Source organism: Asparagus officinalis, chromosome 5, assembly GCF_001876935.1.
Source record: "Asparagus officinalis chromosome 5, Aspof.V1, whole genome shotgun sequence".
Classification (NCBI taxonomy): Eukaryota; Viridiplantae; Streptophyta; class Magnoliopsida; order Asparagales; family Asparagaceae; genus Asparagus; species Asparagus officinalis.
In genome coordinates this window covers 108,555,643-108,579,964 of record NC_033798.1, presented here as the reverse complement: position 1 = coordinate 108,579,964, position 24,322 = coordinate 108,555,643, and the positions used below count along the sequence as shown (strand labels likewise).

At 36.5% G+C, this 24,322-nt stretch overlaps 2 protein-coding genes across 4 annotated transcripts; both read left to right on the top strand.

The window, feature by feature from the left end:
- LOC109840613 (putative dual specificity protein phosphatase DSP8) lies at window positions 891-14,946 on the top strand. Of its 2 annotated transcripts, none has more exons than XM_020409331.1 (6): window positions 891-1,450; window positions 7,102-7,224; window positions 11,666-11,759; window positions 13,439-13,521; window positions 13,624-13,713; window positions 14,148-14,946. In XM_020409331.1, exons 1-6 carry the CDS (start codon window positions 1,259-1,261, stop codon window positions 14,568-14,570), a joined length of 1,005 nt encoding a protein of 334 aa, XP_020264920.1. In that variant the 5' UTR covers window positions 891-1,258; the 3' UTR covers window positions 14,571-14,946. The 2 variants fall into 2 exon arrangements, with proteins under 2 accessions (XP_020264920.1, XP_020264921.1); XM_020409332.1 differs by lacking the exon at window positions 891-1,450 and adding an exon at window positions 4,021-4,581.
- LOC109840612 (sugar phosphatase YidA) lies at window positions 16,114-24,136 on the top strand. Of its 2 annotated transcripts, none has more exons than XM_020409329.1 (12): window positions 16,114-16,609; window positions 17,575-17,826; window positions 17,908-18,003; window positions 18,635-18,812; window positions 18,943-19,026; window positions 19,114-19,214; window positions 19,364-19,456; window positions 20,483-20,554; window positions 21,265-21,384; window positions 21,463-21,513; window positions 22,550-22,738; window positions 23,663-24,136. In XM_020409329.1, exons 1-12 carry the CDS (start codon window positions 16,250-16,252, stop codon window positions 23,828-23,830), a joined length of 1,764 nt encoding a protein of 587 aa, XP_020264918.1. In that variant the 5' UTR covers window positions 16,114-16,249; the 3' UTR covers window positions 23,831-24,136. The 2 variants fall into 2 exon arrangements, with proteins under 2 accessions (XP_020264918.1, XP_020264919.1); XM_020409330.1 differs by having other exon boundaries at window positions 16,524-16,609; window positions 17,564-17,826.

Sequence of the window (24,322 nt, the reverse complement as noted above, 5' to 3'; positions counted from 1 at the left end):
GCACAAGTATAAATGCTAAAAAAGGAATATCCAGGGATTTAATTGCAAAATAGGAATAATTTGAACGGACCGCACCCACCTGTACAACACCACTGCTTCATGGGTCCCAATTGATTACTTGATTTAGAGGTTGCTTATTGGTATGACGTGGGGCCACGAAAGCAAGTGCACTTTTGAGGTGGGATTTGGTCCCCCACCTAGAACTTACTCGTTTCGATCTTGGTAGATTTTGGAGAAAATGATATTCGAATAAAATGTTTTGACATGTGCTAATTTAGGTTAAATGTCAGAAGAGCTTTGTTACAGTGACACAAAATATGAGATTAACAGGGAGGACATGTGATTTGTCCCCCTTATATTTCATAATGAGCTGATCATCATTAATGATGATCAACTCATTATGCAATAGGAGAAGGACACCTCACCTGTCTCCCCTGTTGATATCATATTTTGGATTATTAGAGAATTTTTCATGTCATAAACCTTCTGACGAGATGATTTTCAGATAACCCCAATTATAAGGTTTTATTAGAGAAACCGTCTAATAGCGATAACCACAGATTTTTACATGATGTTTTCTCCCGTAAAAACTACAGTTTCACACTTTTTGGTGGGTTTCTTTTTCTTGCCATAAGATCACAGAATTAACCCCCAAACAGAAGGGGTTTTCTGATATTTTGGGAGTTATGGGGCTACCTGATAAATCGTCCAAAGTGAAGGGGTTCTCGGATACTTATTAGCTGCTAATTTATCGTGTTCCATCGAAATGTTTTAACCGTAGCCGGGCAATATTAGCAGTCTTACGATAATTAAGTTGTTCCCACCAACCGCCAAAAGGTAAATTCGTAAATTCGGAAATGAGAGAAGGGCGGTTATATAATAAGCCCCCGCAAGAAATGGGCATTCTCGTTTTTCCTCGTTCGTTTCTCGTGAAACCACGAGTTTGTTGTTTTTTTGGATTACGGTAGCGCTCTGAGAGATCTCGATCCCTCCCTGAATCATCGGATACCTTGTTTGAAATCGGAATCTCCTCTTCTCAGGCTCCCGATCGAGGTAGTTTTCTCTTTGATCGGTTCAGATTTCGATTCGGGAGCTCCTAATTCGTAATTAGGGCTCCGTTCCATGAAGATTTTACTGAATCGGGATCAAATTAGAGGAATTAGGTTTTTTAGGAGGAGGATCTATTGTAGAAATATTGTGTGTTGTTGTTGTTGTTGAAGGTCAGGGTTTAATTTTGTTTTGATTTGGGAGATCGATCATGAGAATAGCGGAATTGGGTCGTGAGGATAACGGGATTGAGGAATCGAAGGGGCGAGAGATTGTTAGGGTTAGAACGAAGAGAGCGCTGGTGGGCGCTGGAGCTCGGATTCTATTCTATCCGACTTTGCTTTATAATGTTTGCAGGAATAAGATTCAGGCTGAGTTTCGATGGTGGGATCAAGTGGATCAGGTTGTTTTTCTTCTTGAATATGTTTTTCTTTCTATTTTTTTGTTAACAAATGCTCTAATTTTTTCTTCTCAAGTTAGCTTGTTGATTTATTTAGTTCATTATCTAGTACACTGGAAAAAAAAAGATGAAAACTTGATGAGGATGTTGGTGATCGGATTTCTGATTTGACTAAGATTTCTGCTTTTTCTTTGTGCATGACTATTTATTGGAAATTTATTGGCAGTGCATCATACTCAGGGTTTGCATTTCCTCTCTCTCTCTCTCTCTCTCTCTCTCTCTCTCTGTGTGTGTGTGTGTGTGTGTGTGTGTGTTTTGTTTTTTTGTTTTTTTTTCTTGAGTGTGGGGTGGCTGCAATTGGTAACTCTAGCCTGATAACTGTGAATTGTGGAGAAAAAGACTGCATGGATAGCATGTTTTTAATAAAGATCCAGCTTATCTTGATATATGTGCTTACCATATTCATTGCACACATTAGTAGTTAGTTTCTTACTTGTGCTGGTGTTTTCAGACGATAACTAAGAAATAAGATGCAAGTTGTGGAAGGGAATGATATGATTAATGACAGCAGTTTAATCATAAGATGTTGCTTGTAAAATTATGTTCTTTCAGCACATGTTTAGTTTCTAATTATTGAATAATCTCTAAACCTAACCCTTACCACCTCTTGAATAATCTCGATGGTTGTTTATCCAGGTTTGTTGCGATACATGCTCTTCATAGCATAGCGTATATCTAGTTCATGCCTCATGCCTGCACCATTTAATGATATATTATCACCTAAACAAGCGTTGACTTGGCACTTTCCTTAACCGTGGTACCATATGATCATGAGCATCGTCAAGTCATTCAATTGAGAAGAAATTGTGTTCATGTTGGAATGATGTGGAGTTCAAACCCATGAGACTGGCCATCTGAGCCTCGTTTCTAGCCCTTGTAACTGCAGCCAGCTTAATGCTGATAAATTTTTTAATAGAAATGATACTTGAATCCAGTTTATTGGGGATTTTGTTTCTTTCAAGACTCCATATATATCTAAACATTTTTAGGGCTTGTATACACACGAAAAAAGAGAGTTTTTGACAGCAGAAAAAGAGAGAATCTCAGAGAGATAAAACCCTAGTTTGAGAGCTTGTATTTCTTCTTTAATTAATCAAAAGAATTGTGTGGTGTGGCTCCCGAGGATGTAGGCACGTTGCCGAACCTCGTTAAATCTGTGTGTTCATCTCCTTTATTATTTCTGTAAGTTTTTTATCTTTTTATTTGAGGTGAATTTTCCTACTTTCTTACTTTCAACACAAGGTTTGGAAAGGCAAGGATTCAATTTAACTGTTTCGATTCCCCAACATGTTTTTGGGTCCCTAAGACATTTTTTAAAAGGTAACTTTATGGCTTTCTTAGAAGTTAAAAGGTAACTTTCAAAATTGCTTGAACTAAAGTTGAACTTACTAAAATGTTGTTATCAACTCAAGTTATCTTTTTCTTTTTTTGTGAGTGGTCACTACTGTATTGAAGCTATTAAATTTGACTAAATAAAATAAGTTGAAGGCATCTTTTGTGCCATATAACAAATTTGCTATTAAGTTGCCAATAAGCCCACATCAACCTGATGCGGGGCCCCTATAATTGCTTTATGCCATTACAAAATAGTATAATTATATATCAAGCTGCAAATGTGCAAAAAGCACAAGTATAAATGCTAAAAAAGGAATATCCAGGGATTTAATTGCAAAATAGGAATAATTTGAACGGACCGCACCCACCTGTACAACACCACTGCTTCATGGGTCCCAATTGATTACTTGATTTAGAGGTTGCTTATTGGTATGACGTGGGGCCACGAAAGCAAGTGCACTTTTGAGGTGGGATTTGGTCCCCCACCTAGAACTTACTCGTTTCGATCTTGGTAGATTTTGGAGAAAATGATATTCGAATAAAATGTTTTGACATGTGCTAATTTAGGTTAAATGTCAGAAGAGCTTTGTTACAGTGACACAAAATATGAGATTAACAGGGAGGACATGTGATTTGTCCCCCTTATATTTCATAATGAGCTGATCATCATTAATGATGATCAACTCATTATGCAATAGGAGAAGGACACCTCACCTGTCTCCCCTGTTGATATCATATTTTGGATTATTAGAGAATTTTTCATGTCATAAACCTTCTGACGAGATGATTTTCAGATAACCCCAATTATAAGGTTTTATTAGAGAAACCGTCTAATAGCGATAACCACAGATTTTTACATGATGTTTTCTCCCGTAAAAACTACAGTTTCACACTTTTTGGTGGGTTTCTTTTTCTTGCCATAAGATCACAGAATTAACCCCCAAACAGAAGGGGTTTTCTGATATTTTGGGAGTTATGGGGCTACCTGATAAATCGTCCAAAGTGAAGGGGTTCTCGGATACTTATTAGCTGCTAATTTATCGTGTTCCATCGAAATGTTTTAACCGTAGCCGGGCAATATTAGCAGTCTTACGATAATTAAGTTGTTCCCACCAACCGCCAAAAGGTAAATTCGTAAATTCGGAAATGAGAGAAGGGCGGTTATATAATAAGCCCCCGCAAGAAATGGGCATTCTCGTTTTTCCTCGTTCGTTTCTCGTGAAACCACGAGTTTGTTGTTTTTTTGGATTACGGTAGCGCTCTGAGAGATCTCGATCCCTCCCTGAATCATCGGATACCTTGTTTGAAATCGGAATCTCCTCTTCTCAGGCTCCCGATCGAGGTAGTTTTCTCTTTGATCGGTTCAGATTTCGATTCGGGAGCTCCTAATTCGTAATTAGGGCTCCGTTCCATGAAGATTTTACTGAATCGGGATCAAATTAGAGGAATTAGGTTTTTTAGGAGGAGGATCTATTGTAGAAATATTGTGTGTTGTTGTTGTTGTTGAAGGTCAGGGTTTAATTTTGTTTTGATTTGGGAGATCGATCATGAGAATAGCGGAATTGGGTCGTGAGGATAACGGGATTGAGGAATCGAAGGGGCGAGAGATTGTTAGGGTTAGAACGAAGAGAGCGCTGGTGGGCGCTGGAGCTCGGATTCTATTCTATCCGACTTTGCTTTATAATGTTTGCAGGAATAAGATTCAGGCTGAGTTTCGATGGTGGGATCAAGTGGATCAGGTTGTTTTTCTTCTTGAATATGTTTTTCTTTCTATTTTTTTGTTAACAAATGCTCTAATTTTTTCTTCTCAAGTTAGCTTGTTGATTTATTTAGTTCATTATCTAGTACACTGGAAAAAAAAAGATGAAAACTTGATGAGGATGTTGGTGATCGGATTTCTGATTTGACTAAGATTTCTGCTTTTTCTTTGTGCATGACTATTTATTGGAAATTTATTGGCAGTGCATCATACTCAGGGTTTGCATTTCCTCTCTCTCTCTCTCTCTCTCTCTCTCTCTCTCTGTGTGTGTGTGTGTGTGTGTGTGTGTGTTTTGTTTTTTTGTTTTTTTTTCTTGAGTGTGGGGTGGCTGCAATTGGTAACTCTAGCCTGATAACTGTGAATTGTGGAGAAAAAGACTGCATGGATAGCATGTTTTTAATAAAGATCCAGCTTATCTTGATATATGTGCTTACCATATTCATTGCACACATTAGTAGTTAGTTTCTTACTTGTGCTGGTGTTTTCAGACGATAACTAAGAAATAAGATGCAAGTTGTGGAAGGGAATGATATGATTAATGACAGCAGTTTAATCATAAGATGTTGCTTGTAAAATTATGTTCTTTCAGCACATGTTTAGTTTCTAATTATTGAATAATCTCTAAACCTAACCCTTACCACCTCTTGAATAATCTCGATGGTTGTTTATCCAGGTTTGTTGCGATACATGCTCTTCATAGCATAGCGTATATCTAGTTCATGCCTCATGCCTGCACCATTTAATGATATATTATCACCTAAACAAGCGTTGACTTGGCACTTTCCTTAACCGTGGTACCATATGATCATGAGCATCGTCAAGTCATTCAATTGAGAAGAAATTGTGTTCATGTTGGAATGATGTGGAGTTCAAACCCATGAGACTGGCCATCTGAGCCTCGTTTCTAGCCCTTGTAACTGCAGCCAGCTTAATGCTGATAAATTTTTTAATAGAAATGATACTTGAATCCAGTTTATTGGGACCCAATATATCTAAAATGTTAGCATGGCTTAGGCTCTTGTATCTGAGAGCAACCATATTCACTTAGCAATGGAGATATCAGGTGAGAAGAGGGGAATTGGCAGGAGATTATCACATAATGGTTAATATACTTATTTACATGCTATATTTTTTGGAATCTAGTGATAGAATTACACTGATCCTCAATACTGAAAATAAAATTAACGATTTGTTGCATTTGAAGTTTTTTTATTAGCTTCAACATATATATTATGACAATAATGCATGCTTAATTAATTGCATTGTTGTAAGAAACCCACCAAAGCCCACTTCATCCCTTGCTACACTATTGCATTTGGAATGAGGAACACCGGGTTCAAGATTTGAACGCTTTATATAGATCTCTTATGTTGATGTTTATTGTTTTTTATGTAAATTTTAGCATCAATTACTTATTTGTTTTCTTTGTTTTGCAAATTTGCAATTCCTTATTTTCTTCCTGTTTCCCCCTCTTTTTTAGTGTCTTCTAATTTTATGTTTTTCGAAAAAGCCCTGGTGCTTTTTGCCTTTTTAGTGTCTTCTAGTCTTCTTCTAGTTTTCTGTTTTTCGAAAAAGCACTGTTGTGGTGCTTTTTGCCTTTCTGGCTCACTAAATCCTGCTAAGGCCCTCTTTTTAGTGTATTCTAGTTTTCTGGTTTTTGAAAAAGCCCTGGTGTTACCGATAAAAATCACTAAAGCCTGCTAGGGCCTCAGCTTTGTCCTGCCACTTTCCTCCTACTTTCGCCTTCCTCAAGATATTTAATTGTGTTAAAAAAATTGTACAATAAATGAACAATATTCTACATCCTAAATGGAAAATTGATCCTAACTAACATTTGAGCATTTCAGCCAGTGTTGAAAAACATTTGTGGACTTTTAAGGTCCAAATCAGCACTACCTTGTTCCTGTCCCAGTGGTTACCAAACAATGGTAATTTCGTGTGTGGTTTGATGTTCCATCTGTATGGCTGGATGTGCTTGCAGCTACTGATGATTTCTTAGAATCACTAATGGAGGAACAATGTCAAACTTGCGATTATTGCCTTGATTGAAGACCATGATCACTGCCCCAGTTTCCTCCAAAGTGATTGTTTTCCCAACTAGATCGTGAAAATAATAAAACTGAAAAGTGCTAGTTTTTTAACTAATCTTAAGGATACTATGTTTTGGATCATATTTCTTGGGTGAAATTTTTTTATGTGCTATGAAATGGACTTATCATCATGATCTTATTTACTAATAATTGTGCTTATGTAGGTCGTTTATCAAGGTAATGTAATTAATAATTTGACAAGGGCATCAACATCCTTTTAAAATGGGAAACTCCATGATTTTTCTCATTGACTTATCGATCACTAACCTTTTTTTAAGCATTGCATGCATGTAATAGTATATATTACTCTAGCTGATTCTGATTGTCATTTTTTGACTTCTCGCTTCTAGCTTATAGATGATCTGATAAGGCAAACTTCCCCTTACTTGCCTGCTATATTGGTTTTTCAGTTTCTTTTGCTTGGTGCTGTACCATTTCCTAACGATGTTCCTCGCCTGCAACAACTTGGAGTGCGTGGTGTAATTACCTTGAATGAACCTTATGAGACTCTGGTTCCATCATCTTTGTATCGGGTAATTGCTTTCTTCACGATTTTGGGACATGAGTTTACATCTGATTTTATTCTTCGGGTTGTAATGTCTGTCTTTTGAATTTTTTTTTCAATGCATTTTTTGATACAACCACATGAGTAACTATATCTGATCCTTTCTAGACAACTGTTAAGCTCTGCTAGCTGTTTCTACCATGGTTTTAAATATCGACCGATAATCCGATATTATCGTCGAGTTATCGGATTTGGGAGCTTTCCGCTAGGATAAGTAGGATTTTTAATCGGTTATTGTTTTTTGAGGTTTATCGGCAAGTTATCGGCGATAAAGACACTTATCGGCCGATAAGTAGGCTCTAAATATCGGCTTTATCGGCCGATAAGTAGGATTTTGGAGCTTTTACTTTTTTTTGGATTTGCTCTTTGAATGTTTACAAATATATGAACTATTTGTTGCTTTTGGAACTTGGTTGATTGGTGATTAGCTTATGTTTGTTTATGGATATTGATAATGGCTCATAACTACTAAATATGAACGTAGTAAGTTAGTTTATGAATCTCATGATTAAACAATAATTATGTAGATGCGTAGATGGTTCTTCATTCTTGATGTTATCTTATTATTTGCTTGTTTATTATTCCATTTTGACTAACATTATATTTTTTTCAAGCTTATGTTTGTTTATTATTTGCTAGTATATTACTCCGATAATTACTACTTATCCCTGATATATCCCCGATTTCCGCTATTTAATAAAGATCCAGCTTATCTTGATATATGTGCTTACCATATTCATTGCACACATTAGTAGTTAGTTTCTTACTTGTGCTGGTGTTTTCAGACGATAACTAAGAAATAAGATGCAAGTTGTGGAAGGGAATGATATGATTAATGACAGCAGTTTAATCATAAGATGTTGCTTGTAAAATTATGTTCTTTCAGCACATGTTTAGTTTCTAATTATTGAATAATCTCTAAACCTAACCCTTACCACCTCTTGAATAATCTCGATGGTTGTTTATCCAGGTTTGTTGCGATACATGCTCTTCATAGCATAGCGTATATCTAGTTCATGCCTCATGCCTGCACCATTTAATGATATATTATCACCTAAACAAGCGTTGACTTGGCACTTTCCTTAACCGTGGTACCATATGATCATGAGCATCGTCAAGTCATTCAATTGAGAAGAAATTGTGTTCATGTTGGAATGATGTGGAGTTCAAACCCATGAGACTGGCCATCTGAGCCTCGTTTCTAGCCCTTGTAACTGCAGCCAGCTTAATGCTGATAAATTTTTTAATAGAAATGATACTTGAATCCAGTTTATTGGGACCCAATATATCTAAAATGTTAGCATGGCTTAGGCTCTTGTATCTGAGAGCAACCATATTCACTTAGCAATGGAGATATCAGGTGAGAAGAGGGGAATTGGCAGGAGATTATCACATAATGGTTAATATACTTATTTACATGCTATATTTTTTGGAATCTAGTGATAGAATTACACTGATCCTCAATACTGAAAATAAAATTAACGATTTGTTGCATTTGAAGTTTTTTTATTAGCTTCAACATATATATTATGACAATAATGCATGCTTAATTAATTGCATTGTTGTAAGAAACCCACCAAAGCCCACTTCATCCCTTGCTACACTATTGCATTTGGAATGAGGAACACCGGGTTCAAGATTTGAACGCTTTATATAGATCTCTTATGTTGATGTTTATTGTTTTTTATGTAAATTTTAGCATCAATTACTTATTTGTTTTCTTTGTTTTGCAAATTTGCAATTCCTTATTTTCTTCCTGTTTCCCCCTCTTTTTTAGTGTCTTCTAATTTTATGTTTTTCGAAAAAGCCCTGGTGCTTTTTGCCTTTTTAGTGTCTTCTAGTCTTCTTCTAGTTTTCTGTTTTTCGAAAAAGCACTGTTGTGGTGCTTTTTGCCTTTCTGGCTCACTAAATCCTGCTAAGGCCCTCTTTTTAGTGTATTCTAGTTTTCTGGTTTTTGAAAAAGCCCTGGTGTTACCGATAAAAATCACTAAAGCCTGCTAGGGCCTCAGCTTTGTCCTGCCACTTTCCTCCTACTTTCGCCTTCCTCAAGATATTTAATTGTGTTAAAAAAATTGTACAATAAATGAACAATATTCTACATCCTAAATGGAAAATTGATCCTAACTAACATTTGAGCATTTCAGCCAGTGTTGAAAAACATTTGTGGACTTTTAAGGTCCAAATCAGCACTACCTTGTTCCTGTCCCAGTGGTTACCAAACAATGGTAATTTCGTGTGTGGTTTGATGTTCCATCTGTATGGCTGGATGTGCTTGCAGCTACTGATGATTTCTTAGAATCACTAATGGAGGAACAATGTCAAACTTGCGATTATTGCCTTGATTGAAGACCATGATCACTGCCCCAGTTTCCTCCAAAGTGATTGTTTTCCCAACTAGATCGTGAAAATAATAAAACTGAAAAGTGCTAGTTTTTTAACTAATCTTAAGGATACTATGTTTTGGATCATATTTCTTGGGTGAAATTTTTTTATGTGCTATGAAATGGACTTATCATCATGATCTTATTTACTAATAATTGTGCTTATGTAGGTCGTTTATCAAGGTAATGTAATTAATAATTTGACAAGGGCATCAACATCCTTTTAAAATGGGAAACTCCATGATTTTTCTCATTGACTTATCGATCACTAACCTTTTTTTAAGCATTGCATGCATGTAATAGTATATATTACTCTAGCTGATTCTGATTGTCATTTTTTGACTTCTCGCTTCTAGCTTATAGATGATCTGATAAGGCAAACTTCCCCTTACTTGCCTGCTATATTGGTTTTTCAGTTTCTTTTGCTTGGTGCTGTACCATTTCCTAACGATGTTCCTCGCCTGCAACAACTTGGAGTGCGTGGTGTAATTACCTTGAATGAACCTTATGAGACTCTGGTTCCATCATCTTTGTATCGGGTAATTGCTTTCTTCACGATTTTGGGACATGAGTTTACATCTGATTTTATTCTTCGGGTTGTAATGTCTGTCTTTTGAATTTTTTTTTCAATGCATTTTTTGATACAACCACATGAGTAACTATATCTGATCCTTTCTAGACAACTGTTAAGCTCTGCTAGCTGTTTCTACCATGGTTTTAAATATCGACCGATAATCCGATATTATCGTCGAGTTATCGGATTTGGGAGCTTTCCGCTAGGATAAGTAGGATTTTTAATCGGTTATTGTTTTTTGAGGTTTATCGGCAAGTTATCGGCGATAAAGACACTTATCGGCCGATAAGTAGGCTCTAAATATCGGCTTTATCGGCCGATAAGTAGGATTTTGGAGCTTTTACTTTTTTTTGGATTTGCTCTTTGAATGTTTACAAATATATGAACTATTTGTTGCTTTTGGAACTTGGTTGATTGGTGATTAGCTTATGTTTGTTTATGGATATTGATAATGGCTCATAACTACTAAATATGAACGTAGTAAGTTAGTTTATGAATCTCATGATTAAACAATAATTATGTAGATGCGTAGATGGTTCTTCATTCTTGATGTTATCTTATTATTTGCTTGTTTATTATTCCATTTTGACTAACATTATATTTTTTTCAAGCTTATGTTTGTTTATTATTTGCTAGTATATTACTCCGATAATTACTACTTATCCCTGATATATCCCCGATTTCCGCTATCCGATAAGGATTTTGACCGTCCGATAAATCCTTGATAACCGACATTTAAAACCTTGGTTTCTACATTGTTAATGCATTTGCTAGTAAAAGTAAAACTTTCCATGTAAATTGGCAAACATTGCCAGACTGGCAGCCAAATATTTCCGTGGAATTACATGTATGTCTGAAAATATAACTATTACTTTAACACTATGTCATGAGTACTATATATTCTTAAAGCATAAGTTTGGTCAGAAATAAGGACCATAGAAATGAACAACGGACTTTCCAATGAACAATGGACTTTCCAATCTTTCAATTGGTATTTATCATATTTCGTCCTGTCAGAAATTCGTGACTATGTCCAGAGTTTTTGAAAATTAGGATCGCTTGCATTATCTGAACAATGGGTGGCATTAATTATATCACTAATATTAATGTAGTGTTTTTTTGAACTATAAGGTTCTATAATACATAGTGCTAAGTTCAATCTAAACTGATATAGTTACGCATATTTATGGTAACAAGCAAACATGTGAATGGCTGTGTTAAGAGTGTACAGGTATCGGAGAATTACTATATCTTAGACCTGTTACACCGGAATGTGATACTGCGTGTCCTGTTCTTCATTGATAGCTTACAACCATTTGGCATCTCATTCCACATGAATTGCACCATTGTATTCTGTCTTTTATTACTACATTGGATGCAATGTAACAAAAATTTTTGTAAGCCTTGTTATTGATGAAGGTGCTCATAATTTCTTTTTATTCTATTGTTTGCAGGAGCATGGGATTGACCATCTAGTAATTCCTACGAGGGATTACCTTTTTGCTCCATCTTCTGTGGATATATGCCGAGCTGTAGATTTCATCCATAGTAAGTAAGACATGGTTATTACTTTATTTTTTTTAGTCTCCTGTGAAAGTATGTTGAGCTGTAGATCTTTTCCTAACTACATATCTTCTTTTTCATTATTTCAAATGGATGCCATAATTTACATGATGTAGAATCATCTTTATCCATGTGTTTTTTTAAGCTGTCAAAGATATTGATGATGTAATACATTTCCATTGTATTATTGAAGTTTCATGCACGTAAATAAAATTTTATTTGGTGGATTAAGGAGAGAAAAACTGACATTTATACTATGTGGATGTGAGCTCTTTGATATCCTGTTCAAAAAACTTATAAAGGGCGAGTTACTTGTTCTTGTTTGACACGTCTGCTGAATAACAGGCTTATTATGTGAAATGTTAACATTGCTCTGCTTGAGTGGGATGCCATTCAATGCAACATGTGCTTTCTTGTTGCATAGTTTTTAATTGTACAAATTCTGGGAGCGTGCAAGTTATGAACAGATACGTCGCCAACTCACTGTTTTGTTATGTTACATGGGTAGTTCTATCAGAACCCGTACCCTACCCGACACGTACCCGTACCCGTACCAAAACTTCTTGAATATATGCATACATTTATTCAAGCGTATACCCAAATATATAATACATCTTTTAAATATAAATCACTCCTACACTTCTGGGACATATATTCTAACACTTCACATTTATTTCTTATAGATTGGTCTTATGCAAATGAAAAACAATATTAATCTTATGTAAAATTTTAATTTTAATACATATAAATATACATAACATACATGTATAGCTGTGTCCCCATACCCAACCTTTTACAAATTTATCGTGTCCCTACCCATACCCATACCGACCCATACCTGTACCTATGCAGCATAGCTGTTTGACTTTCTCTAACATGTATATGTATCTTGTGACACATTATCCATATAATTAAGTAGACTTATTTTGGTTTTATGTGTTAGTACTCGGTATAAATTTGAAGATTGCATTTTTTAGTTAGTTTAATGCAAACTTTCCTTCCATCTCAATGTAGAGCTTCCTATCACATGCATATCAATTACACATTTATCTCACCGATTATTGTTCTTGTTAGCTTTTATTTAGTCACTGAGTCGCAACACTAAGGTATTAAAATGATCTTGCTTCATGCCTCATTGCGTTGTTCAAATCTCACCTCTATCTGAAAGAAAGACCTGCTTGCCTTGGATGTGGTCTATTGCTAATTCATTAGTTTAATTTGATCATTTGTGTTTTTTGATTAAACTATTTGGTACAGATAGTTCTCATTATTTACTCTCTGGAGCAATGATCTTCAAACTTATCCATATTCATTAAGGCTTCTATGTGTGTGTGTGTGTGTGTGGTGGTTCAGCAATGATTCACGATAATATTGTTAGAAGTAGAAGCTGGAAAAACGAGTTGCAAGTCTGACTAAGAAAGCTGGAAAATAGGAAAATCAATGCAATTAGGAGCTGGTTAAATTTTATTTTTTTTCTTAAATAATCTTTTTCGAAAGTGTCATAATCTCTAATTCACCAAGCTACAGTCATCTTCCTTGTTTCATTTGAATCTGTAATTTATTATCCGGACAATCTAGTTGGCATTGTTCAAAATTTACCTAGTATTCTGTTTCATCCTCTGAATTAGATCTATAATTTCACCTGTTACCCCTCTGTTTTTTAGGGAACGCAGCCTGTGGGAGGACAACATATGTGCACTGTAAAGCTGGGAGGGGACGCAGCACAACCATTGTTTTATGTTATTTGGTAACTTTCAGCTTGTTCAATAGCAAGCAAATTTGATTTCCAAGCCGTTGTGACTGTTTCATTAGCTAGCTTCTGACACATCTCTATACATTCAAATGGCAGGTTGAGTATAAGAACATGACACCTGATATTGCTCTAGAATATGTTCGAGCAATAAGGCCTCGCGTGCTACTTGCTCCTTCACAGTGGCAGGTATTGGTGGTGGCCTTACTGCTATATATTTTTTCCTTTTCCTGCTGGCATGTTTGTTTAGTTTCTTTGCCCAAGCTATTCAGTAGTAGCAGCCCTGTTGCGTTTATCGCGAGGCTTTCTGTGCATCAACTGTTACACTCAAAATGTTCCCAGCAAAAAGGGAAAAAATTGATCTGCAATTTGTTCCTCTTTTGTTCTAGCCTTGAATACTATGTGAGATAAAAATTAGGTGGTGATTCTGGTGACTAATCGAGACATGGAATCCGATGGCTGTCTCATATTGTCCAGGATATTTGACCAGGCTATTCTTTTCCTGTAATTGTTGCATTTAGGGTCCTATTCATTACTATTAAACTTGAACACATCTGTGATGCTCTTTAGCCGACACCAGTTTTTAACGTTTTCCCGGCTAACTTTTTGTTAAAATTTCACAGGCTGTTCAAGAATACAGCAAGCGCAAATGTGAATTCCCTGCAATCCAAAGCCCTCCACCGACCAACTATCCTGCAGCTGATGCAGTTATGGTAACTGAGGCAGATCTTGAAGGTTACATTACCTCTGAGCGTCATCGGAAAACCCCCAGCGTGTCTGCAAGAAGAGTATCTCGATCGAAATCTGCAAGGCTTTCCCCAATTAATTCTCTCACTGGAGACGAGGTTCTAATAACTGATGCTGATCTTGAAGGTTATGGCTCCGATGATGAAGCTTGTAAAGCTTTGACTGTCTCATCTTATAGAATTATTCGTTCCAAGCCCATGATTTCTAGGCTATCTTGCCTCTTTACTTCGTTGAAGCTATCTTGCAGCTGTCCTCCAGTTTCGAGTCGGCAGCTTCCAGAGTTTGTGCTTGCTAGTTAGAAAGGCATCTGCTATAAGCGGCATCTCTGTATAGTTGTAGGTAGAAGAGGGAAGAGGAAAAGGCTAGGTTCCAGGAATACAAGAAGTTTGTGCGTTGTCGAATAAGATGGGAGCAAAAAGAAACGCAGAGGTCAAAACCCGTAAGAGTTTCTGTGACTGGATTCTGAAAAAATCTCATAAACGGTCGGTTTGTTGTGAAAATTTTCCAAGTTGTCCGTTGTTTAAGTTATATGATTTTCAATCTTGATCTTGTTCTTGTTTGGAACTTCCATGAGCAATTCTGAAATTAGAATTTGTTTTCGTTATGCTGTGCGGAATCTGATGCCTCTGTGCTGCGGCGAAGAACTTGTATTATGTTGCTTGTTCCTTCTTTTTCTATCTGGTAGATCCTCAACCTTATTTAGTTTGCATCAAAATTTTTAAATTTTATAATGATGCTTGTTTTCTTTTGGTTTGTTACTTATATTCGGGGTTAGCCACATGGCAAAAGTGACGAGTCTGCAACTAGAGCGTGATACCATTTGCTGTTGTTCCTTTGAAGTTGGAAATAATTTCTAGAATTGGCTTGAAAACTCACGTGACAGAGAACTATGTCTGAAATTATCTACCGGAGAGTATTGAGATTTTGATACGGAATTGTGAGTTAATGTGCAGAAACTCCTGCTCTGTGCTGGCGGAATTAAAACTCTTCTGGCTTGGATCGTGGAAATATTTTCTGAGATGAGAAGGGGAAACGTTATTCTCTAGATACCATTTTGTGATGGATCGAGTTCTTACTGCAACCTAGTGAGCTTTATTTCATCTATCATTTTTGGAGCAACTAACTCGATCTAGCTAAACATGTAGAATTTTTCCAGTAAGTATTTTCTGCATACATGTCCCTGAAACCTTGACATTTTAAAAGTTATCCTCAAAATCTATTGGTTTGTGAATCTTCTGCTGTTTTCTGTTAATATGATTAAACTTTCTTAAAAATAAATTTAACTATTGACCATAATTTTCTTAACAGGTTTAGATAGGCTAAATACCCATATTGGTATTTTAATTCCACCCCAATTTCCAACAAGGTATTTTAAATAGGCAAACCCGCTTTAAGACATTTTAATTGATCCAACTAACCAATAAGGCATGGTTTCTCGTCGGCGGGAAAATTTCCGGCGAGATCTCGTCACGTGCATGGCACATGATGTCTCTAAACTCGTTTTTAGCAGCGGCGACGGCAACAATCACGTCATATTCAGCCGATTCGATAGGGTTAGCGATCTCAGGCGGCGTCATAACCGTTATTTTATCCTACTTTGGGCTGAATATGACGAGATTGTTGCCGGCGTCGCTGCTAAAAATGAGTTTTGAGACATCACGTGCCATGCACGTGACGAGATCTCGTCGGAAATTTGCCCGCCGACGAGAAAACATACCTTATTGATTAGTTGGATCAATTAAAATATCTTAAAGCGGGTTTGCCTATTTAAAATACCTTGCTGGAAATTGGGGTGGAATTAAAATACCAGTATGAGTATTTAGCCGGTTTAGATATATGCATTAGGGACCCGATCCGAGACCCACTTTCGCATTTGCTCTGCATAACCCCTCGCCCTTCTCGCCCTCACTCCTCTTCTTCATGCTCCCCTTTTTTTAGGGCACGACCTCTTATTATCCCCTTTCTACATTTTCCCGCCATGGCTCGAATCATCACGCGAGCTCTCCCACTTTCTTCGAGATCCTCTCGTCGTCCTCGCCTTTCGATCTCGTACTCTTCTCTCTCCCTTCGACCGCTGAGATCTCCAATAGCTTCATCGTCGTCGTCGTTATCTCCGATTTCTTCCCACCTTTCTTTCTCGATCCACCCATTCGGTTCGTCGAGGAGGAGCATCCACGAGATCTCTCCCTTTGGCGGGATCTTTGCGAGCCTTCGGGGGTTTCGCAAGACGAGGAGGCGGCTAGCTGCGAAGAGGAAGTTGGCTCCCAAGGAGAAGGAGCTTCAGCTCGATGTCAAGATTTGTATTGAGGAGGAGTTGCCTGAGGATCCTGAACTCATGGTAATTTCACTAAATTTACGTTTTTTTTTTTGGGATAGGTTTTTTGTTGTGAGGTGATGCAAGTGAATAAGCTCACCAGCTTGGTGTCAATTCCGGCTGAAATTTTAGATTTTTAAAAATTATTTTTATGTAATGTGCTTAATAACTTCATTTTAAGTAAGTTGTCTGGCTTGATGTTGTTGCGGTTCTTTTTCTTCTGATGTGAGTTATCTCGTGATGTAACCTAATTAAATTTCTTACCAATTGCTGACTTGTTGCTTGGTTTGATATTGTTAATATTGTTGTATTGGGGGAGCAAATGTTTTATAGTTCTTTTGTGGAGTATATAGTCTTATAGTTATTAGGTTTCATGTTATCAGAGTAATACATGTGGTTTTCTTATTTTCTCGCCATTATGAATTTTCACTAAAAATTTGTTTTTTTATTTAAAAGATTGTTTGTTGTGAGGTGATGTAAATGAATAAAGTCACCAGCTTGGTGTCAATTCCGGCTGAAACTTTAGATTTTTTTAAAAAATATTTTTTATGAAATGTGCTTAGTAACTTCATTTTAAGTATATTTCTGGCATGATGTTGTTGCGGTTTTTTTTCTTCCAATGTGGGTTATCCTGTGATGTAACCTAATTACAGTGCTTACAAATTGCTGACTTGTTGCTTGATTTGATATTGTGAATATGGTGTTATTGGGAGAGCAAATAGTTTTATAGTTCTTTTCTGGAGTATATAGTCTTAATAGTTATTATGTTTCATGTTATTGGACTAATATATGCGCTTTTCTTATTTTCTTGCCATTGTGAATTTTCTTAATAGCTTTGTACAAATTACCATCAAAAGGAGCTAGCAGGCAGTAGGTTAAAGTTGTTGATGTACATTGTTTTTGAATTGGGATATCTGAATTAACTGTGAATCGTGATTTTGTTGTTGTATGCCTTCTTTTTGATTATCTATTTTGAAGTGTATGTGCAGAGCATTTCAGAAATGTTGAAACTGAATGTTCCAATGGCTATGAAAATTGCATTCGACGGTCTGCATAACTCAAAGTACAAAACTAGAGATGCTTCAATCAGTGACGTTGGTGTATTTGACAAGGCTGAGCTCTCTTTATTGCTTTGTAATGATGATTTTATGCAAAAACTTAATAAAGAATGGAGAGGTGTGGATGCTACTACTGATGTTCTTTCAATGTCACAACATATACCTGAGCTTGAAAATCCCACGGTAAGAATCTTTGAAAAGCTTAGTGTTGATGCCTTTCAAAATTTTCCTTTTCTTGCTACACATGTTCTTTCATGCATGCAGCTATTGCTGGGGGACATAGTCATTTCTGTTGAGACAGCCGCAAGACAAGCAGAAGAAAGAGGACATACGCTACTTGATGAAATTCGAATACTAATGGTAACTTCACTAACTCCTTTTATTCTACAGAACCATACAATTTTTTACGTTTCTTCAAATAATTCTCTATAGCTTAATTTGTATGTGGGGTACCATCCCCCGTAGTGATTCCTCTTATACATCCAGTGCAATGTTTTTGTGATACTAAATGTTGCTAAAGTAGTTTTCTTGTGGTACATATTTACATTATATGTTTATACATTATTATAATTATAAATGTTATGTTAATATCTATAAACATTGAGTTTTATGTTCACTTTTTTTTGGATCACCTGTGGAGAGGTATGATCTATATTATTTATCTTAAAGTGGTGCTTGGTTTGCAATGAAATACTGAGTTCTCAAAGATTATCGCATGTGATACTGACATGTGAAATGATGATGTCTTAGTCGATAGTACGAAGGACCCTAGTAAACGTCATGAGCATGCACACAAACACATCCGCATGTCTTTATGTATGTGCGCGCATGCTTAAGTTACGTGTGTGGGTGGGCGGGGGAGGGGATGGGTGAATGAGCTATTATTAGGGTAACATTCGGGTTGCAAAAACTTAATATGTATGTTAATCGCGAGTTTTCAGCACAATCAAGTCCAGCAATTATACAAATTAATTGGTTCAGCTTTACTTAGGTTCATGGCCTATTACATCTTCTGGGCTTTGATCATGAGATAAGTGAAGAAGCCGAGGCGGAAATGCAGAAGGAGGAAGAGATTATCTTCAAAAGTCTAGGATGGAAAGGCAAAGGTTTAATTACGGGCGCATATGATAATATAACTGATGGATGCCTCCAGTCAGACGGCCCTGATGGTAAGTTGTTCTCTGCACCAATTGCTACTTCCATTTCATTTGTCTATATGAGTGTTTATTGCATTTATTCTTGAGTCTACTTTGATGTATTAGATTATATGATAGCCTGGCAGTTTGAGGGTTTTTACAGGAATAGTTACCAAAGATATGAGAAAAGCAGGCAGCCTACGGTTTTATAAACCAAAGTTCAGTTATATCTTTTGTGATATGGATGGTGAGCAGCATTAACACTCAGTAAATTTGAAGTTTAACTACTCTGTGAGGTTCTAATGTATCTTAACATTTTTTTAATGTAAACAAGGTACCCTTCTGAATAGTAAAAGTCAAATTTCTACCACAACAGCAGAGGCTCTAAAAGAGGCTATTTCAAGGGGAGTGAACATTGTGATCGCCACTGGTAAGGTGAGAGAAGCTCTATACTCTTGATATTATCATGCTTTTCATACAGGAATATGAAACTGTGATGTGAGTTATAATTCATCACACTAAAGTTATTGATGTCATTGAGTAAACCAGTCTCTGATATCATGTGTTTTATATTATGGTAACAGACTCGTCCAGCTGTTATAAATGCCTTGAAGATGGTCAATTTAACTGGGAAAGATGGGATTGTATCTGAATCATCACCAGGCATCTTTCTGCAGGTTGTTCCCTATGTGTAGCTTTTAGATTACAAATTATCATATAATCTGATAAGCTTTTGCAAAGATTGTCAATTTTGTATGATCCTTTCATTGTCAAAGAAGCCTGAGAACTCAAGTATCGATGTTTACTCTTTTTATCCCTTTGCATGTTGTCATGATTAGGTGTATAATTGATAAGTGAAATCCTTACACTTTCAAGGAAGTTCTTGTATGGCATTTTCTTTGTATTTTGTTTTGCTCTTCTGGTTATTGCATGAATATTTTTCATTTCTCATTTGAACAAGACATTTGGCAACTCTGAATAGAAGAGAACATTGACAATAAGAACTGGTGGGTTATAAGGAAATTGGAGGAGACAAAGAAAAAGAAAGATAAGGTCATATACTTTTTTATGGTGATATGTGGATAAATTTGAGGGGCCTAAGACCTCATGAAACTTCTTAGCTTTAAAATGTATGATTCAGCATGTGACACAGACATACTATATAATCCTTTTTTTTTCTCTTGTGTCAAACAATATAAGAGAAATGGTAGGCCTAAATCACAAGTTTAAAGTTTATATGCATGTCATTCTGATATGCTTTTTATGTACTATATCAACAAAACTAGATGCAAAGCATGTCACTTTATGAAGCTATATACTTGCATAATCAAAAACTAATTGTAGGACAACCTTCAAGATCATGTTTAAACTTTCAACTGCTTGGGCCGTAATTGCTGCTCACAAAGATTCTTTTTTACTTGCTTGTAAAATGATCAATGTAGTTGATTTCTTTTATGGAACTAATATGTACGAGATGACAACTGATTTTGTTGAATGAGAGCTACAAAGAGATGGACTCGTGCTGAGGCTATCAGAGCAAGTGGACCTCGCTCTTATCTCTGGGTAGCTCATTTTGTTAAAAGGAGTGTGACTTAAGATCCGACATCCCTTTTCTTGATGAACTCTGATTGAAATTTTACTTAATTTTGAATGATTCGGATTGTAATTGTTTTATGCATTCTCATTAGAACTGAAAATTTCAGGGTTTGCTTGTTTATGGACGACAAGGTAGAGAGATTGCCAGAAGAAACCTAGAGCAAAATGTTTGTAGAGAGGTATGAAGACATAGTATAATTCAATTAAATTTCAGGATTGGTTGGTCTTTGTATCTAGTGTTATTGAAATTCTTTTCTATTTGTCTCTTTCATTTAGCTTTTGAAGTGTAATATAATTATAAGCTGCTATTACTTTTCTTTATACTTGGGTCACTTTGAGTAAAGGCATGTAGTGAGTGATGTTGGGTTTTATCTATCATTTTCATTCCACAAATTAATGCCTCCCCGTTTTTAGGCTTTGGTCTTTTCCTTCAGCCTATACCTTCTATGAGTCATATCTGTCTTTTTCATTTGGCTTTTGAAGCGTAAAATAATTTTAAGCTGCTATTACTTTTCTTTATACTTGGGTCTTTTAGTAAAGGTATGTAGTGAGTGATGTTGGGTTTTACCTATCATTTTCATTGCACAGATTAATGCCTTCCCGTTTCTAGGCTTTGGTCTTTTCCTTCTATGAGTCATGATCGTTGTTGATGTTTAAAGACAAGAACATTTGTTGTATGAAGTGTGATGATGCATCTTCTAGGTATATAAATTCCTTTTATGTAATACAGTCATGTTTCAAGCATAACCTTCTGGCGTACATAATATCACAAGTCATAAAGTTAGGTTTTATGTAATGGCCTTGAATAATGGTTGCTTTTGTGTTTTGCTGATATTTTGAGACAGTTCTCAGGTTTTATTTGTCTGTAACATTACATTGTCAAATGCAGGCATTTTTATACTCTTTAGAGAACGAAGTTCCTCTAATAGCATTTTGTCAGGATCGATGTTTTACATTATATGATCATCCTATGGTTGATTCATTGCATACCATATATCATGAGCCAAAGGTAATAGCAAGATAAGAGTGTTCGTGCTACATTTCATATTTCAGTTAACGTAGCCTAATGATAGTTGTTATGATGCAGGCTGAGGTTATGCCTTCAATTGATCAGCTTCTAGCTGCTGCTGAGATACAGGTAAGTTACATGTGTAAGCTAGGAAACTTTTAGCCTTTTAGGCTTTGGGCAGAGCAGTAATAACTTGTTACTACATACTAGTCAGCTGAACCTGAAGTATTTTGTGACTATTTTGTGACTAGAATTAACCCATTGCCAGGAGTCATGGACAGTGCTGTGAGACTGTAGTTTTAATAAGTCCAAGAACCTTAAGTGAGTTGTAAGGCCTTCAAAAAATTAGAAGTTTATGATTATATAAGAAGAGTAAAGTAGCCATGCAACTTAAAGTAGACGTCATATGCTGACACGAAGGTCGTGCTTTTGGTTCCCTTTGGTTCCCTCCCGTGAGAGAGAAAGTGTGGGGAATTTTTTTTTTCATTATTTTGACAAAGGTCACAACTGCATTTTGAATGTGGGACCTTCCGTAACCAAATCACTGTTTTTACTGATGAGCCAACCACGGGCAATCATGGACTATGGAGTTTTAATTATCTGCTTCAAACAGCAGAGAGGGTTACCTTGTCACATGCAAGCATGGATCTTCATCTTGCATGGCGAGTTCATTGGAAAAGAAAATGATTTTAGAATAATGGCTGATCTTTTTCTCTTCACTGTAAATACAAATGCAATTTATGCTGCCTTGCGATGTCGGATGAGCAATTTCTTCATGCATGAATGTAATATTGTTAACTTAGAAAATAGTTTTGCTGTTTTCTCCTCGTGTTACAGCATCAATGGTCCTCTTTATATGTTGAGTCTCCAAATATTCCTTCTGAATTTAAAGGGGGAAAAAAAAGAAAGAAAGAGTCTTGTACTCTCTATATGTGGTTTGTTGTTTCTTTATCCTATAATTTGGTTCCACCCTCAAAATTGGACATGCTCCATCCGCTGTAACATTTTTGTCCAACTGACACTGATAATGGTTGTGCTGTTACGTGATCTATAAATATAGTTACAGTATTTACCCAGTTAATATAAGCTGTGCTTCAAATTCTGAATCTGCTGATGCGGCAAATATGAGGATTCATATCTTATTAGAAATGTTGTGCGTTTGCAGAAATTGTTATTTCTTGACACGGCTGAGGGAGTTTCATCAGTCTTAAGGCCGCACTGGGAAGAGGCAACAGAAGGACGAGCAAGTGTTACTCAAGCACAGCCTGACATGCTTGAAATTGTCCCAGCTGGTACCTCAAAGGGCGATGGAGTAAGAATGCTGCTGGATCACCTTGGTATTTCTCCAAAGGAGGTGTGAGCTACTTTGGACTATTTGATTAATTGTCCTTTTCTCTCCAAATGCAAGCTAATTTCTATCTATCAAGGGCATGGATTAATGTTATTAAGCATTTTAGTAGGATTAATTTACCAAAGAAGTGACCGGATGCGTGATCCTATTTAATATTCGGACTTATTCACTAGGGGTATTTGGATGAACAAGAATGGGTATGCCAGAAGAGGTTGCCAGTTGATTTCCCATTTTAATACAAATTGTTATTGATCGAGTTTAAGATCTATAACTGCAGCAGAGATATGTGATATTCGAATACCCAGTTCCTAACAATTCACTTGATCAGAAATTATGCTTCATATTCAATTTTAATCACTATACTAGATTGAGGTTCACTGACTCGAAGTTATTAGTATGCAAATTACTAATTTGCCTCAAACCGCGGGCAATGCTCCAGAAGTGTCTGCGCTTAACATAATATGGCATGATTATTCACGGCCTGGTTGGTTGTTGAGACTCGGATGCATTACCGTAAGTGTGCCAGCCTTGTATCCACAATACTTTTTATCTGGTGATGAGCTAAGATTACCTTTATTTTTTTAGGGTCTTTCCAATTTTGTGTTTGGATGCAACCTTGAAAACAAGAAACAACAACAGAGGGGATGATGTGTCAACCAAAGATTGGTTGATTTGACAGTCATTTTGGGAAACCAATTTCAGCCCTTTTTTTAAGGAAATGGGCTTAAACCATTTCCTTGTTAGGTTTTCTTGGAAAGCTAATATCTAGTTTCTCTATCAAATCAACCAAATAGCCCCTTAAAGATATTTGCGTATGCCAGTGGGAATTGAAACATATTGAACTTGAATTCTTGCATCATGCTTTTGGTGGCTTACCACAAGTGTATTTTTTTTTATGGTAACTCCCATCTGTTTTCCCTCCTCCAGGTCATGGCTATTGGTGATGGGGAGAATGACGTCGGGATGCTAGAATTAGCATCATTGGGCGTCGCCCTTAGCAATGGATCAGACAAGACTAAGGCCGTGGCAGATGTTATTGGAGCGACCAACGATGAAGACGGTGTTGCACAGGCAATATACGGGCATGCATTTTGATGCTTAGCAGGAAATACAGGATGCACAGGCAATATACGGGCATGCATTTTGATGCTTAGCAGGAAATACAGGATGCTCCAGATTTTGTTTAATCTTTTCTGACGACCATTTGTTGGCAATTTCTGCCCATATTATTCTGATTGTAATAGGAATAATTCTTGGAATCAAAAGGGAAAGAAAGAAAGATTTACATTTGGGAGAGGTAAAGGGAAAGAATAAACCTTTTCCACCACATTTTTGGCTCAAAAAGCTGTCGGTAAGAATCAGATCATTGCTATTGTTTTGAGCTGGGGGCTGTTGCCATTTGGGGCTCTTGCTACGTTAAATCTTTTGCAAATATTGCACTGTATACTATATCTTATCACTGTTGTATTATCCAAGACCGCTGATTGTAGGGCTGCAAAATCTATGTTCTTGGTTATGAAATCGCTAATAAGGGAGAAATTTACTGGAGCAAATTAAAAACTAGGGGGGGGGGGGGGGGGGGGTGTT